The sequence below is a fragment of the Seriola aureovittata genome, chromosome 3 (genome assembly GCF_021018895.1).
Source record: "Seriola aureovittata isolate HTS-2021-v1 ecotype China chromosome 3, ASM2101889v1, whole genome shotgun sequence".
NCBI lineage: Eukaryota > Metazoa > Chordata > Actinopteri > Carangiformes > Carangidae > Seriola > Seriola aureovittata.
The window spans coordinates 8,239,452-8,257,674 of record NC_079366.1 but is presented as its reverse complement, the minus strand read 5'-3'; the positions used below and the strand labels follow the sequence as shown (position 1 = coordinate 8,257,674).

The following is an 18,223-nucleotide window of genomic DNA, read 5'->3' as shown; positions in this document are numbered from 1 at the left end:
TGTTTTAAGGAATCACAGGAAACCCAGCATGTTCCTGAAAGATGCTCTTTATTTAAACATATATGTACAGGTAGTTTCAGCTTATCTTCTGCATATTTGTTCGATATTCAACATTTGGACCTTTGTAAATTTACTACTACTACAGAACGCTAAAGTTATCAGAAGGAAGGTAAAGTGACAAAGAGCAACACTTTGCTTGACATGAGTCACTAAAGTCCTAAATACACTCAAACATACACCATCTATTGTAGGCATTTGCAAGAAAGTTGCATTCATTTCCTGGTGTTTATCATAAAAACGCAAGACTAAATTCAGAGGATGCAAGTTGTTTGTCAGCAATATTTGCAATATCCATAATAACTATGAATGATGTCATACTACCACAGTCAGTATTTCCCGGTAGCTGATGGCTGCGATGATGTCAGTATGGCCGGGGAGGTGCTGCATTATGGGAATGAGCAAGTGGATCATTTATTAAAAGAAAAAAATCCATGGATTATAAAATGGTGTAAGTGTTGGCATATACAGGGGTTGACCAAAATAACAATGTTAGTTTAAAAAGTGGGACATACGGGGTTGTATGGCTGTTGGTTTTAGCCTTTATAGAGTGTAAAGTAAAAGTCTGGACACACATTTCATTGTAGTGCTACAAAATGATCTTAAGTTATAATTTTGTCCAAACCTATTTCCCTATACATTTTCTTAACACTATCATAATCCTACAGTTTGGTTTTGTGGCCCCTGTTTATCAGCAGTGTTTGCAGCGGCACGTCAGCATTGAGTCTCTTCTTGAAGTGTGTCTGTTAATGGTTAAGAGTTTAGTGACTAGACATTTTTAATCGGCCAATTCCCTACGCTCAGAGAATTATTCTGCTGCTCAAAAATATTCCTCCGCTCCACTGCAAAATCATCCACTGGTTGTCACTGTCCTCTACCATTTCCAACCCAGTTTACATTGTTCACTCAATGTGCAGCCCTGTTGTTTGTCTGAACCATGTGTTCCTCCCACTTAGTAACAATGATAAATATGTAGAGTTGCAGGTCTGGAAATATCCATTACCAAACGTGATGAGGTGAAAGCAGATGTTTGTTTTTTTCCTGTCACACAGAGAAACCCAGCATTCACAGTTCACTATGTGGACCTTGTGCTTGTAGTTCTCTTCCGACATGTACTGTGTATCAGACACATCGTCGTAAACCACATCGCCATCTTGAAAAGGAATGTTGCATAATGAAATCTGTTTCTCAATTAACACACTTATATATTAGATTTATTTTTATCTACAATACCCATGTTTCTCCCTCATCATTTTTAATTTCTGTTGTCTTTAGTTACAAAAGCTCCTCGGGTACTGATTAGGTATCGGTGTCCAAACCTCTGGCTGACCCTTTGTGGCTGAAGCTGTTTAAACTAACCTGACTCCTTCACAGAGTCCAGGGGAGACCTGGCTGACCGGGTTTCTCTGAGTCACAGGAAGTTATAAATGGCATGTCATGTGATGTGAGTGTGTTGTGTCTGACACGTGGACTGGGTCATAAAGAGGTCTCTGTCAGTTACATGACGACACACTGGGTGGCTCCACAGCAGTCCTTAATGATGGCCACTCCTGACTTGGTGATGGATGGTTTGTTGGGGGGCGGCTCCAGGATTTGTCTCTTGGGCTTTGGAGGATCTTATCACAAAGATAAAGGAAAGAGAAATGTTCACACCATCACAAGGGGAAGTGCACAATACCCTCTGTCTCTTTCAGATAGTGCGTGCAGGTTATTTTTAAATCTCTCACTCACTTTGTGCGACTTTGAGCTTCTTCTCCAGAGGCATCAGCTTCAGTCTGAGGAACTCAGCCATCTCCTTGTCCTCCTCTTGCTCTCTGAGGTACGACAGTCACATCTTAGTTGGGTTTGCCTGACTTATAACAATACAGTTGGCGCTGATTGGACAGTGTGGCCTCGAGCTAAACACCTGTTTCTCTTAAACATAAATGTCTGATCATTTAGCATCCGTAGACTATGTACAACAATGAAACAAAAGGATATGCCACTGAAATATATAAATATATATAGTATCAGTCAAAGGTTTGGACACACTTTCCCATTCATGGAAGTTTGTAAAATGTGATCCACGCTTAAGTTTTGTAAAGTTTTATTATCAAGTATTTGTATCTATATTAATGCTTCTCTACATTATTTTATATTTTATAAGCAATCATGTGTTAACAGCTGGTGAATAAACAGCCTCGCCTTTGTAGCTTTTTGTGTTGTCAACGATGGTTAGGGAAAGACTGAAGCAGAGCTCTGTGACTTGAGTCTAATGATACACAAGAAGCACAAACTGGGGCTGAATGTGGCCTTTATATATCAGAACATTAACTCACGGTTCTATTGTGACTCAGTGCATCGTAAAGACTAATTCTGATTAAGCTGTTTAAAATGACAAATAACAATCTGATATTACACTTACAAAGACATTTTTTGCTCATCCAGTGATTTAAAACCAGCCAGTGATCTTACATCATTTTCTATCATGTCTATATGAATGTTATCTTTGTGTCACACTCTGTGGGGTTATCTGTGGCAGCAGAGGAGGAAGAAGAAAATGACAATGCACAGCCACGGTCATCAGTCAGCCTCCCTCCCACACACACACACACACAGCAGGCAGTGTTGTGGTGATGAAGTGACCCTGTCCCCTGCCTTCAGTCATGCTCACATTTGCTCCACAAGTTTACTCTAATGAGTCTCCTCCTGCTGTTTCTCAACCAGCCTGTGCATCAAATGAAGAAACAGTGGATGCACTTCATTCTGGCACTGTCTGTTTGTTTACAGTACTAGCAAACAAACAGACAGTCCGCTCCCGGGGACAACGTCCCGGATATTGAGTGAGCCTACACGTTGGAGCGCTCTACCTTAATCTCTCCACCTCAGCATCATCCACCAGGAAATCCCTCTTCTGTACCAGTTTATGGATCTTCAGGATCAGCTCCTCCTCCCGCTGCCTGTGCTTCTTGTTTTTGTCTTTCTCTGGAGGAAAGGAAGGAAGAAAATGAATGAAAGTCATAAACCAATAAATAGATGCCTGAAGGGAAGGACGAGTAGGCAGAACTGAAACTGAAATTCTTTTATTTCCTGGTGTAAAATATAAATGCAGGTTCTGTACATGGAGTTACTTGCAACTCACGTTAAAAAACTGACTTTACAGCAAAGTCAGCTGGCTCTTAAACACTGAGTCACATCACAAACAGACCCTTAATTCTGCACTCATGTATAATTTATAACAAATAAGGCACTATCTTAATTATGCAAATGCTAGAGAGCTCTGTTTTTAGTTTCATTTGGAGAAGAAATTTGCATTCAGAGATCCACAAACGCAACATCCACTGTGCTTTGTCTCACTTGCCTAACCTTCACGCTCCGCAGCACAGGAAAAGACACACATGAACACACCAAACAAAGAGCACGCACACACACACAGACACACACACACAGACACACACACACACACACACACACACACACATACACAGACACACAGACACATGCGCCGACAGCTGCAGAGGCAGGTTGTTTGGCTCTGCCGGTATCTAGGCTACTTTGAAAAAAGGGTTTGAAAAATGACTGCAAGCATCAGCTCTTTCTCCCATCTGGAAATAGAGCGGAGCAGTGCAGCTCCAGTGTGTATCCCCCAGGGGGTGCAGGACAATCTGAGGGGCGCATGGCTGCCACGCACAAACCCCAATGTCAGAGGAGCAGGAGCGGCAGCATGCAGGGTCTGTTTGTCATGTGACTCTCATTGTGCAAGTTTGGAGTAAATGGGATGCCAGAGCCCCCCAACGACTGCATACATGAGGCCCCAGTGGCTCATGGGAATGGCAATGAGGGGCAGTTTTTGCCTGACAGAGTGCAGTTTGTGTGACCAGTAATCCTAAATGGACAGGGGGGCAGACAATGTAACAGGGACACCTAACAGTACAATGCAAACCAATCAAAGCTTGAAGCCTCCATTGAGGAGTGAGGTCACATCCTCATTTTTTGTTGAATGTAAGTGTTCATCCTACAAAACCAAACAAATGACAGAGTTGTATTTAAATGTAATCCAAGTAAAATGAATAAATAAAACATGAAAAATCTAATTACTGCTGATGAGGACCATGTGATATGGTCACAAGCGAGTGTGTAAGTGGACCTTAAAGCTAAGACATTTTCTTCCTCTTACAAATTAAAAGTTGAATTCACAGAAAATACTTTGCTCAGCTCAAAGGTTTCGATTCTAGAGCTTCACTTGTTCTTGGTAGCTTGTGGTGGCTAATGTTAGCTAATGTCAGCTAACTTTAGACATGTATTGTTGTTTACCTGATAGAGTGAGTTCTCTTTATACATCTTTTCTATTTATGCTTCTATTAAACCACGTTTCAGCATTTAACATGATCCTGTGATTGCCTTTTTGCCACGGTTACTGCTGTCCACGATCGCTTTAAATTGGATTTGTCTTGTCAGCTTTCCTTGTTGGTATCTGGGGGGTTCGCACTGGGTGGATTCATGCCCTCAATATTTTGAGTCGTGGCTACAGCCCTGAATCAAATCAACACCAACAACAGCACTAAAACAGCTCTGTTGTATTGGATTACATTAAATTGTGTGGTGTTTCTGTTATTTTGTCCACTCTCTGCCATGTGGTTAAAAAACCCTCACTGTGTTTGACACACAGTGTCCCACAGTTTCTCTCCCAAAAACATCTGATGAGCACCCATGCGTCCTGTTGCTGCTGCATGTGTGTCCTTGAACAGACACCTGCCCGTCCTGTTCACACACCCTGACACATGATGTGAATACTCACAGAAGAGGTGTGTTTTCATTCTGTTGCTAGGTTCTCTGTGTGCAGAGCTTTATGGATCTGTTACTATGGGTGATGCAGCAGCAGCAGCAGCAGCACAGATACACAGACAATAGCAGAATGGACTGAGGAGTTGGACAAATATTTGATACTGTGCTCTGCACTTCAAAAACAATCCGGGGAGTCAAAAGGATTCATTTATTTCAGTATTGAGACACCTTGTCTGTAAAGCTTCCCCCAGCTCATATTGCCTTCACAGTAATGATGCATGTGTGTTTGTGTGTGTATGATGATCTGTCCCTCATAACTCACACACATCCCTGAGACTTACGATCAGTCCTGCGTAGTTTAGTGAACTGACACTTCCTGTAAATCACCATGATGCCTGCTGAGGTTATGGGACTCTGGCGAGCTACAAACACAAACACTTTGTGCCAAAAACTCTATTTTTGGTGGAGCTCAGACAGAGAGCGTGGATGGACAGTTTCACACACAGAGGATCAATTCTGAGAGGTTTATTTCCTGAAAGGCTTACAGCTGGTTTTCCTGATGTCGGTTGTTTGTGTGGCAGAATAAATGTATGTGTATGTATGTGTGCGTGTGCGTGTGTGTGTGTGTGTTAGAACTGTACCTGGTACTGCGACAATCTGTCTCAGCTCCTGCTTTAAACTCATGATGTCTTTGCAGAGCTGGATGTCATCCATCCTGAAAAATATGAAAAAGAAAACATTAAATCACTGGCTTCCGCTTCCACTTTGTTTATCTTTATTGGACTGAAATGATGTTAGACTCTTATATCTTATAACAAAGCCTGTAAGAAAAGCAGATGCAGTTGAAATAACAGTTGGAAGGATCTCTATCAAAAAATGCTATAAAAAACCTTACCTTTTAATATCTAATCTTGGTGATGTTAAATATTGTGAGTATTATATTGTGAGATTTATTTATTTATTTATTGCAATACCCTCATTAAATGTAGCCCATATAATAATACAAATAAAATGTAAAATGCAACATCCCAACAACAGATTATTTTCAACCAAAGATATTCAATATATAATAATATAAATTCAAATGCTAACATTTCAGTGAATGTTTGGCATTTTTTGATGAATAAATCACTAAAATAATGAATCAGCTATTAAAATTGTTTTGAATTTATTTTCCGTCAACTGAATAATTGATTAATCGACAAATCACTTCAGCACTAATCACTGTACTACTTGTCATTGAGACTTCACAGCCTCAGCCCCCCATGTGTCACACATCAGGAGAATGTGTGCAGATGGAAAACATGCACCATCAATCAGTCCACGCTGCTCTCTGAGCCTCCTGCAGCCCTGACGTCTCACCCTCAGGGCCTCGACGTTTTCCCCTCTTCTTCCTCCTAAATCCCCACCTCCCTCCCTCTCTCTGCGGAGCAGTGACAGCTTCCACAGATTTAATTCTCCCTGTGATAGATCAGGCCGATGACTCATCCACAGCTTCCTTCCTCCTTCCTCCTCCTCCTCTCACTCTCTGCATTTATCCCGGTTGCTCGGTTTTACACCGCCCTCCTCCTTCTTTCTCCCCCATGTCGCTTCTTTTTCTCCCTTCACCCTTTCAACGCTATCTGTGGATTCCTGCAGCTTCTGCACTCTGACACACCATCTGCTAGTTTTTGTGTGTGTGTGTGTGTGTGTATGTGTGTTTATGTGCCATTTTGAGTCACACAGAGCCTGACAACAGAGACGTAAGCAATAAGCAGCGTGGCGGCCTAATGAAGCCTTTCAAGTGGGCGTGTGAACAAACATTATTAACTGAGTGAGGACTCTAAGACGTGTATCAGCTTCATCCGACACAACAACTGCCACACTTCAGATGTTAGGGGTGTAATGACCCACAAAGTACACTGTTTAGTTGGATATGTTAGAGTGGTGATACGATCTGATATAGTTTTGACAGAGAAAAATAAACTGCCTGAGACACTGGCTTCTATTTCCACAGTCAATTTGTTTTTTATAAATTTGCAGTAATGTGTAATAGTACTATGCATTTTTCCTGGCTCACCAAGAGTGGGTTTTCAACAGCACAGTGTTTGTAACAAAAAGAAAAAATCTCTGTTTTACATAACATAAACAGATATGGCAACAAAACATCATTTGAACTCAACAAACCGACACAGAAACCCATTGATATGCTAGGAGTGTCCAATATACAGTACATGTATGAATAAAATATAAAATCCTCACAGTATCACAGTATAAGTAGTTTTATATTAAGCAATCAAAATATTGTGAAATCAAACAGAGAAATTACAGAACTGCTATTCTTAATATTGTCAGCTAGTCCTACAAATTCAATAATAAAAAAAAAAAGGTATTTAATTTTATTGATGTAAAAATCTTCTTGCTCACTGATATGTAACACCGCCTCTAATGGATTAATGCAACTAAAGATATTTCAGGGATATTAAATACAAATGTTACAGCAAAATTTCTTACGGATGATAAATATATCTCCAACCATCTCACAGTATATATTGTCATTTTGTCCAACCCTACATGTACCATGAGTTTGTATTAGAGCAGCACTGATTGGTCTGCTAATCAATTAGTCTATCAACAGATCAATCAATCATTTATGTCATTTATCATGAAAAATGTAATGGTTTCAGCTGCTCAAATGGCAGAATTTGTTGCTTTTCCTTGTCTAACATTATAATAAAAGTGTATATTAGACATCCGATGACATCACCATGGGCTTTAAGAAGCTGTGCTGAGCGTTATTCAGTTTTCTCAAAGATTAATTGAGATAATTATCTGCAGATAAATTCAGAATTAAAGTAATTATTAGTTTCAAAGCCTAGTCTTTACTGAACAATACAATGAGACACCAAATCGGTACTTTACAGTATTAAATTCATTTTGTTTGATCAGTTTATCCACATCCATGTCGTCACGCTGCAGAAAAAGTGCAGACACAGCGTTCCTGTGAAGAAGGCAGCGAGAGTTTAGACGGAGGAAATAACACAGAATGTCGTCCCGAACACTGATCCATCATCCTGGAAGCTATTGTTGATGAGGAGCCAACAAGTTCATCATTGTGACTCATTCGACTGCTATTGGCCTCTGGGTAATCAATAGACTAATGGACTGCTGCCTTCAGTATCGAACAGTCTTAAAACAGCCGACTTATATCACAAAGACAACACAACACTTGAATGTTTTTGCAGTGTCATGGCAACGAGGCCAGTCTCATTATCCACTCAAGGACAGCAACAGAGATCGTTGTGACACTGTAATGATTAAATCTTTGTCACATTCTGGTACATGTGGTGCTACAAAAACACAGAAACCAACACTTCCGCAACTCACATGAAACGCAGCTCTGACTCCCGGCGCACCAGGACCTCTCGCAGGCGCTGGATACGAGTCATCTCCACCTCGATCTCCTCTGGAGACATGGTGCTCTCTGCCATGGACACGTCTGAATGACCTGAGAGGCAGGGGGATAAAACACACAGTAAAATGAATAAGGAGGAATAAAAAAGAGAGAGCCAGGGGCGAGCAGGAGAAACAAACATCTGGCACTCTAGTAGAGAGACTGTTTTTCCTCCACAAGGACAGCTCTGCTTTAGTCTTGTCTGTTATGCAATTCTCTTCACCTTGGACAGTGTTTAAGGGTTCGAAGTTTATTTTCTGGTTTAAATTACAGAGAATACAATACATGTGGCCAAATTACAGATTCCAGTGGCACAATGCCCGTATCTCATTTGAAGTTTTAATGGTAGGTTCATTCTCCTATGATTTCATATGGCAGTTGCATCCAAGAGTTCTTAAATCCTGTCTTTTTATCCTTGCAAACTTTCTCAAAGCGTCAGCTTCTTGGCAAACACAGTTCTCACCTCATCCCTCCTCGATATGTGGTTTCACAGCAGCCAAGAACATGGTATTTGGAAAGAGAGCAGCATATGTAATGGTGATTGGAAATTTAGAGTCACAGCAGTGCCTCAGGCACAAAGACTGTTTGAAAGCCTTCAATCACATGAAAATGTACCAGGATTTAAGAATATATTACAGGCACTGTGATAAGTGTCTGCTGACAAAAAATCCTAACATGGATCAATGATCAGCTGTGGATTGTTGCTGATCGGGTTTTTCCTTCCTGAGCTGGACCACAGACTCACACTGCAACCACCAAACTCTTACTACACTGACCAAACACTTATTGCTCTGATCAATGCACTGACCACTGCTAATGCTGCAGCACCTGCAACAGACTGACCTCACCAGCATCTTACGTCATACAAACAACAGATAAACAGTGCGGCATTCATATTAAGAGTGGAGCTGAAGTTAAATGTGGAGTACAGAGGTGCCCTGGTCCCTCCTCTTCAGGACCTTTGCTGCATTGTCATCCAGCTCCTTTCTCCCAATATTCCCATCTATCTCCATCGCAGATCTTTAAAGGAAGACCACAACAATTTTACACATGAAGATCAGCTTGTCATGATGAGTGATACTTCTGTGGCTGTGGACAGAGCTTTACACAATTTGAGGATGGAAGTTTGTGGATTTTAAAAGACGAGGGTTTTTTACCAGGCAGGGAGGGTCAACTGAAAGACAAGTTGCATCATGGGAAGTTAAGGATCCAGGGTTTTTGGGACATGATTTATACAAGGGGCTAAAAGTCAGGATATTTTGGGCTCTACTGTTTCTATTTAGCCATTTTTTTAATCAGTCTCTCACAGGTTCCCTGATTATAGAGAAGTAACACTTAATCACCAGAGTAACGCTTTAAACAAAGGTAAAACTTAAAGTAAAGAATCTCAAAAACATCTTGCAATGCTACAATACAATAAAATACCATCAATCATATGTCAATGTTCACTTCGTTTCTCTAAAGACCCGAATCATTAACAGCAGTAATCTTCCACTTAAGTGCACAACATAAATATTTCCCAGAACCAACAAATGCACCTGTTGTCATTTTCCTGTAAACATGTCAGGGCTGCAAGTAACACTGACTTTCATTATTGAGTGATATGCTGATTGTTTTCTTCTATAATTCATTTTTTGGTCTATAAAATGTTAGAAAAATGTCCTTTGCCATTTTCCAAGGTGATGTCTTTACATGTCTTCATGCGACCAACAGTCCAAAACTAAAAGATATTCTGTATATAATCACAGAAACTTGCACATGTTCACATTTGAGAGGCCGGAACCAGAGACTTTTTTTTTACTCAAAAATGTCTTCAAATATTCACATTTCTGAACACCGTATGGACACTCAGTTTTCCATATGCTCATTAAAAGAGTTGTGCAGTGTAATCATTATGCTCCTCTCCATACTGGCTGTAAAGTGATCCCTTCTTTACACGACTACACAGTAAGAGGACAAAATCCACAGTCCACACCCTGATAGGTCTTAATACACCTGAGTAAACAAACAATTGCATCTTTAATCCTGAGCTGTCAAACGTGATGCACGACGTTTCTCCCCAGTATCTCTCGTAACATTAGAGGACTGGCTCAGCTCCTCATCCTCCTGCAGCAGCACAAACTGCAGTCTGTCTTTGTGGTACTTTTCGTGGATGCTTGCTGAGGACGGAGCTGACTCACCACAGCAGACAGAAGTCTGCACAGGAGGGCCCGGTTTGTTTGTGCCTCGCTGATGTTGAATCATCACCCAATGGTGTCTGCTGATGATAGAAACCGGACGATATGAACTGCATCTTTCTTTGTCTTGTTTTTCTTCGCACACAACGCACCTCAAACTCGGCCACGTGTTCACCATCAATAAGTCCTGAATGGACTATTAAAGGTGGTGACGTGCCAGCTCAATAATGTGTTAACAGCTCCCCCTCATCTGAGCAAGCCACTCACACATGCTCTGCCTTAAAAACATTGCGAGGAAAGAACAGCTTTGATACTTCCTAATTAAAAGCAGCTTGTTCACCAGGGGCAGGCGAGGTTGACTCCAAAGTTTCAGCAAGCAACACCGGCAGATGTAAACCACACACCTAATTAATCAGCTTGAATTATACCCCATTTCATTAAAAACAAACTGGCTCATCAGTGTACTTCAGGATTATGATTTAATGAGGAATAAATAGCCCGGAGAGCCTGGATCGTGGCGTGGCCACAGGAGGCTCCGCACCAGGGAAATGCCAGCATCTGTATGACATCCAATGCAGACGCCCCTGACACATCCTGCAGTCACACTGTACACATAGTGCTGCTGATGCTGTTGCCTCTTAACCCCCCTCACCTCCCTCCACACCCCGCCCCCTCCAAAAGAAAAGAAACAGATGGTGAGCAAAAAATGGAAAGTGCGAGGTAAACACAGGCAGTATTTGTTTTAGAAATAAGAAGAAATGAACCTGGAAGAGGGAGGTTTGCTCTGCTTTACCTCTGTCTTGTTTGGCTGTATGTGTGTGTTTGTGTTTGTGGGAGACAGAGAGCGAGAGCGATGACTGGATCTGTGTCTAAAAATATCCACAGATTTTTTTTCCCCCTTCTTCTCTCACTTAATCTGGAAGTTTCTTCACACCCTGCTCCGCTGTGACGAGTTCTCCACAGCAGAACCAACCAGGACCCATTTGAAATCACATTACTGTGTTGCTTCTGTCAACACATGCGTCATTCATCACCCTTCTGTATCTGAATTGTTTATTGGACAAAATAATAGAAACGTCTAAAACAATGGCTGCTGCAGCTAACAATCTTTATGTTTGTTGAAACTGTGTTTGTTCAACTATGCATCTGTCATTTTTGAAGCTGTAATTTGTGGTATTGTTTAGAGATAAAAACATCAGATGATTAATTAATTAGTCAATTGACAGAAAATGAATTGCCAATTAGAGTCATTTATCAAACACAAATACAAATTTCTCCAGAGTGAGAATTTGCTTTTACATCACTGTGATTTGAATATCTTTGTGTTTTTAAGTATTGGTCGGAGAAAATAAATAAATAAATAAATCTAAAAAACAAGCAATTCAAGCACTTCACATTGGGATATTGTGGTCTTTTTTTTTTTTTTTTTTTTTTTTTTTTTTACTGTTTTCTGATATTTACAGAACAAATAATCAATTAATTGACCAAGAAAACAATCTGAATCAGTAATAACAAGACACATTAATAGATACAGAACAAAATAATAGAAACATTTCATTTACTGGCTTTGCAGTCTATAATTTTCATGTTTTACCTGAATCTGTAAGAGCTCTGCTGTTTGTTCAGCCTCACCATCATGCTTGAGGCTGTTGCATTGAGTGAATTAACGCTTTTATTGTTGGGAGCTGTTAATATTGTGAAGGCTTCTGTACTTCAAATCAGCCCAATTTAAGTTATTCTTAAAATAAACAAAAGTATGGAATATATCCTACCACATACAAAGTATGCTCTCGAACTGCCAGCTGTCTCTAATTTTGACAGAAATGACTCAATTGTCCCTCTAAATGTGAAAGCTATAGCCCACATATTGATCATTGGACCAGGGTATTGACTCAAAGCTGTCCATGCTCTTGCTTCATGCTTCCGCACCAGCTCAGGATGAATCAAACACACAAGTTTCTAAATGCGCTGGTCTTCCTGTGTTTGTGGTTTAGAGGCTACACCTTGTCTCAGACTCATTCACAAACCGCGCACTGCCCATAGTGTTCATGCAGGGAAATTAATAGGCCTTTGAGCACCAAGGCACCGCCACTGATACATCCCAAACCTTTGTGAGTCACGCGTTAACCCTTTCAGAGCCGCCTGCTCGCTGGATTTTCACTGAGTGAAACATATGTTGGCAAAAACTGACACGTTCACTGGCTATTTCAGAATCCACACAGTACCTTTGTCCGTTGTCCACGCCGTTTCCGACACGGCGCCGTAGCTCCTGAGCGCGCGCTCGGTGTCCGAAATAGATTTCTTCAGTTCCATGTCGCTGGAGTGCCCGCGCGCCGAAACCCGAGAAGAAACGATGATGTCCCTCTGCTAAACCTACACGTCTCCTCTGTGTGCGTCCTCCCAGATAACTCAGCTTTACCCGGTGACAAGGTTCCGGCGACCCGAGACGTTGAGCATCTTTATTCAAGCTTTCAAGTCCCTCGACGTGTGGCTAAAGAGGAGAGGATGTAGGGAGCATGCGCAGTGCGGGCAGGGATGTGGGGGACCTGGGAGACACCCACTTGGCACCGAGATACCGTTAAAAATAAAACAACAGACACACAGTTGCATCGAAGTTTTGATTGTCAGCCTGTCCAAGAACTAGTTCTTTGTATGTCTAAAGACCCCTAAGCTCTGCCTGGATATATATCATGTGTTTATTATTATTAATAAAGACATATGAGAGACTTTCTGAAGTGTACCTCTGGTTGTTATTTAGCATGCTTATACAACAACTGCCAAAGGTTAAGTGGCAGGTGGGTCTACATGTAGTTGCATAAGGTAAAATTAGACAATGAAATCTGTTGGAGAAGATTGTTAGATACATTTAGAGACGTTATTAATAAGTGCCTGGAGTTTTTTTTTTAGCTAGCCTGAGTGAGTAAAACAGATGCCAAAGAGAGTGAAAACACAGACTGCAGAATAAAGTATGTGACAGGCAGACCTTACAAAGTACATATTGTTCTTAATATATTCCCACTAGAGATGAGCCAGAGGCGCAGTTGCATCTAAACGATGAGTAACACATACGCCTGATTAATATTTCTGTCTGAACACAAACCAAAACACTCCCAAGATGCACCTCTGACAGCAAAACATCACACGTGATATTTAACATAAGAAAAGTGCAGGTCTATTATGTACACATAAAGACACTGCAATCAAAGTGGTGTTTTCAATTTATTCAACAATAAATAGTATCTATCTCATTTTAGCATTTACATAGTGTAAGTATAGTGCAAAATGTGACCAAATCATTTGTTCAATACATCATAGCCGACAATGCTAATCCGGTAGTTGTTCTTTGTGATATCAAAATCTGTTACAAAATAATTAAGACAGAAATTTAAAACTGTACAACAGAAGGGTACTAATCCTCTGCTGAGTTACATGTAGTTGTATCACCCGGTCTTCAGCTGTTGATATGAACAGAGGGAATATTCATTGATTTGACCTTTCAGTTCCAGTGTAGCATATAAACAATCAAGAATTAATTAATAAGAAACAAACACTCTAATACTACACTAATATTAAGTTACTATACTTAAGAATGCAATTTAAACATCTGGTAAAAGGGATCAAACAGCAGCAGTGACTACATTGTTTTTTCTCTACCCCAATGCAGACACTGTAGTATTATTAATACGGTATTAATTCAGCTCTGTGAAACACATCAAATAATATAATCACACAGTGTCTCAAGCTTATGCTACTTCAAAATGCAAAACTACAACTACGTTTCAGACCACATCAGAAAAGCAAAAATAGATACATCCGTTTGAATGTTCTTGTTAATTATTTGGCTGAGACAGACGAGAAAAGTCTGCCCCAAACCTTTTAAACTCTATGTATACGGATACTGAGCTGCACTCTATTTAGAAAAATGACCTCTATAGAAAACTGGAGGCATCTGATGTTACATTTCAAGAGTCGCTGCTGGCAAGTCAAACCTATAAAGTGACATTTTCACAAGGAGGTAAAATTTAAACTTAAAATGTTAGGATAACAAACTGCATCGGACAATTTGGCAATGTTGCAAAGAGAGACCATAGAGAGCACTCCACAGTATCACATTAACATAAAGTACGACATCAGGCAGGCAGCATTTCCACAAGTAAATGGATGTCTGAGACAAATTTCATCAGTCTGTATTAGACAACGTCAAAGTAATCGTCAGTAGTATCTCATTACAACAATAACTAGATGTAAAAGGAGAATGGCTCAAAATATGGAAATCTAACATTTATTTTAAGATATGTCTAAGTGTTTTTTATGATTTTTTTCCATTATGTCCCTTCTGTTTGCTCAGTGCATTGTGGTCATTATGTATAAAATACCTATACATAAAAAATAAACAGATGCACGTTAGAATACAACTGCTTATTGGTACCTGTGCAGTGTGCATCTGTATTTGGCACATCTTGTACCAGAGTGGAAAATGGAGCTAAAGCAGATTTGTTGATGAGGCACTCTGTTACAGTTGCAGATAACAGTCTAAGCACTTGTGCTGATAAAGAGAGTGATATCTTAGTTTTTATAACTTTAGTCAAATTTTATGAAGCTAAAGGTCTAAGCTAATATGTTAGCTGCCACTCCACATAGTGGAAAAAATTCTTTCCCACACTCGATGCATTTTTTCATTTACGTGAAAAGCAGAGGAATCTGGAACATCAACCTCACATTTCTCCATCGTTACAGCTACTTTCCCAAACATACACATCCTCATAAATCTTTTCAGTATTATTTAGTATTTTCCAGTTGATACTCTATTGTTTGCATTTATAAAAACAACAATTAAAACCTGATGAGAACTATAGCATGACGATGGAAGGGTATTGAGCAGTATTTTCCCATGGAGCTGATGTGTGATTATTGAAAAATAAACTGTAAATACATACTTTCCATTTGCCTGACGCTGGTTCCCAAACCACCTTGCAGCGTCATGTCACGTTTTTAGTTCGATCCCAGTGAAACTTTAATCTCATTCCCTGCCAATGCCAGTGCAACATCAACCAAAGACAGGACAGCAGTTGTATCCTGTTTGGACCAGTGTTTCCCTGTTAATGTTTTGTCTTTGTCACCTTTCAGTTCTGAGTGGTTTTAGATGCTACCGTTCCATCTTTGGGAGCCACTATCTTGTCTTCAGTGTCTACTTTGCCCTTTGTGGATTCTGCTTCATCCTCTTTGGGAGGGAACAACCATGCCAGAGCAGCAGCAGCTGTGCCGTCGCCACTTTGACGTGAGAAGCACAGGAAGGTGGCCCAGACGAAGGCACAGCACCCGGTGAAAGTGGTCCGCACGTACAGAGGCACCAAGGCAAAGTTCAGAAACTGAGGGAAACAGGGATTACAGTATTTTAATTCCTATTTACTGGCATATATTTTACAGATCATTCATTATTTAATATCGGATATCAGTTCCTAAAAATTCAACATACTTAGTATTACTGAATGTGTTGTTGTAAACAGACTCTTTAAATCTAAAAAAAATGGGTTGGTGTTATGATTTGGCTTTATTTGAGGGTTGCTCTACAGATTTCTCTTTCAAAATATTGTGAGGAAAACTGAATCTGGGTCACTTTGTTCTTATTATAACAGCCACTGAAATGAACAGGAATGTGAGGAAATGAAAGATTTTAAAAGAGAAGAGAATCTATGCTCAAAGATCCACTTACTAACACACACATCAGGTTTAATCTGGTAGTGAGATGTGGTTATATTTAAGATTTTCTTTACCATATATAGTTCCCAAAAGTCAAGAGTGAACATCTATGCACAGGAGATGTTGATATTTACCTGCATGAATGGCCAGAACATTAGCCCTGTCTGAGAAGAGAGACAAACAGAAAGGACAGCAGTCATTTGTAGATTTACAAAATGATAAGCAGAGAACCTCTACTGACACAGCTGAAACCTTTAATGACAAAAAATAAACTTTATCTTTCAACTTTAGTGACCAAGTGGCTGAGCTGTGTTTTGGGTAAAATACAGACATGAAATCTTCATCAGTAGAGCTCTTCCAAAACGAAATAAATATATGATAAATTTAGCAGTACACGTAACTGTGGATATAAAGTACATACACTGTCTCAAAAATACACTGAGCATCTGTTTTGGATGAGTGCACACTAAAGCTTCTCCTCTATTTTCAGTTGAAATGGCACAAGTTCACTGTCACAACATATCACAGCTCAATCTACAGTACAGTTTAGCGACAAGCACTTCAAGATGATACCGGCAGGAAGAACATGATGTGACAGCCCGTCTCTGCTCCTTCTCACCTTATATGTATTCAAGAATTTTTCTCTCCAGTCTTCCAGGATGTCCTCTTTGCCCTCCAAGAAGCTGACACCTGGATGACACACACGACAAATGAAAGTCCATTCTCTGACTGCCAGCTGGAAAATGATTTGACTGACTGGAAGGTTTACAGACAATGGACGTATAATCCTGTGCACAGCATGTGCTGTATATAGGAGATGGGAAGATAATCAATATGGCAATCAATATGTCATTGATTAATTTTTTTTCAAGCTGTGTTGTTGATATACTGGTAGAAAATATTGCAACACATTCTCTTGAAAACATTATCCGTACAATGATAGCATATTCGTTGTTTTTATTAAGCATTAGAATAAGGATTTTCTAATGTAATCAAACACAAAAACGTTAAAGGAAGCATTTAACAGTGTTGTGATTGTTCGCTGGTGTAAATTACCATATAGGTATAATACACATCCGTCAGATTTAAGCTTGTGATTATATTGATGATGTCACATCTAACGTTATCTGCTGGGAGCATCGCATCTCCCCAGTGAAAGCTATGTCTTTCGTGTGACCTCTGCCAGTCAAGGTTAGTTTGACGGGACAATGAACAACTGCTGATCTTTGCACCACCAGAGAAGAGCACAGAGAGCACGTGGGTCAAGTTACAAATTGACAGACATGTGATCTGCTTTGAAGTTAACTATTAACTGCCCGTGAGGCTCTCGGTGTGACCCCGGGGAGCTGTGTGTCCTCCTACCCACCGACCTGTGTAGAAGACACTGGTAGCCAGGGGCGCCGCTGTGGTCTGATCCAGAAACAGTTTCCTCATCACCATCCTGGCAGAATTGCCCGGAAACCTCCGCTCTAAGAACCGCATCCAAAAGAAATTGAAGTTGCCATGGAAACTGAACGCGACCACGGCGACGTTCCTTGTGTGGGACCAGTCCATTTTCTCCCTCCGCGAGAACCACTGGTGGACAAAGTCCCCCCCGGCGAACAGACAGCCGTACAGTGTAACGTTGGTGACCCACGGAAACCGACGGACATGTCTCAGAAACGCCTTTCGCATTATTTTAAGGTTACTGTCACGCCGTGGAATCAAATATGATGTTATCAAAATGTGTTATTTGAACCAGTGGGCTGACGTTAACTAAAGGTGTGAGTTAGCTAGCCAAACGTTACTGTACTGACGGTTATACAAGCGTCATCTCTGTGATGATCTCCGCTGCATCACAAATACTGTACAGCTCTGTCCGGTTTTCGATGGATCAGCGACAAAGTATATACGTTTCTGATATGATGAAGGTCAAAAAGTATTCTAATCTCAAATAGGATACTTGCTTGTCGACCACCATCAGACACCCGGCACGGGACTGCAAGCCTGTCACCAGCCGGGTCGCCTCATTCTGCGTAAAATTACTACGCCCCTTTTGACGTAGAAAAATCAGAGTAGAGTCGAAGGGAGGAGCAACACTGAAAACCTTCAG

At 40.5% G+C, this 18,223-nt stretch overlaps 1 protein-coding gene across 1 annotated transcript; it reads right to left on the bottom strand.

Moving 5' to 3' along the window:
- Positions 1-31: 31 nt before the first annotated feature.
- On the bottom strand, positions 32-18,142 carry LOC130167067 (uncharacterized). Its single transcript, XM_056373036.1, has 10 exons — positions 17,502-18,142; positions 16,751-16,821; positions 16,266-16,295; positions 15,558-15,800; positions 12,657-12,795; positions 8,188-8,308; positions 5,463-5,536; positions 2,907-3,021; positions 1,789-1,871; positions 32-1,673 (listed from the first exon to the last, which is right to left on the bottom strand). The coding sequence occupies exons 1-10, from the start codon at positions 17,803-17,805 to the stop codon at positions 1,555-1,557; spliced, it is 1,299 nt and encodes a 432-aa protein (XP_056229011.1). The 5' UTR covers positions 17,806-18,142; the 3' UTR covers positions 32-1,554.
- Positions 18,143-18,223: the final 81 nt, after the last annotated feature.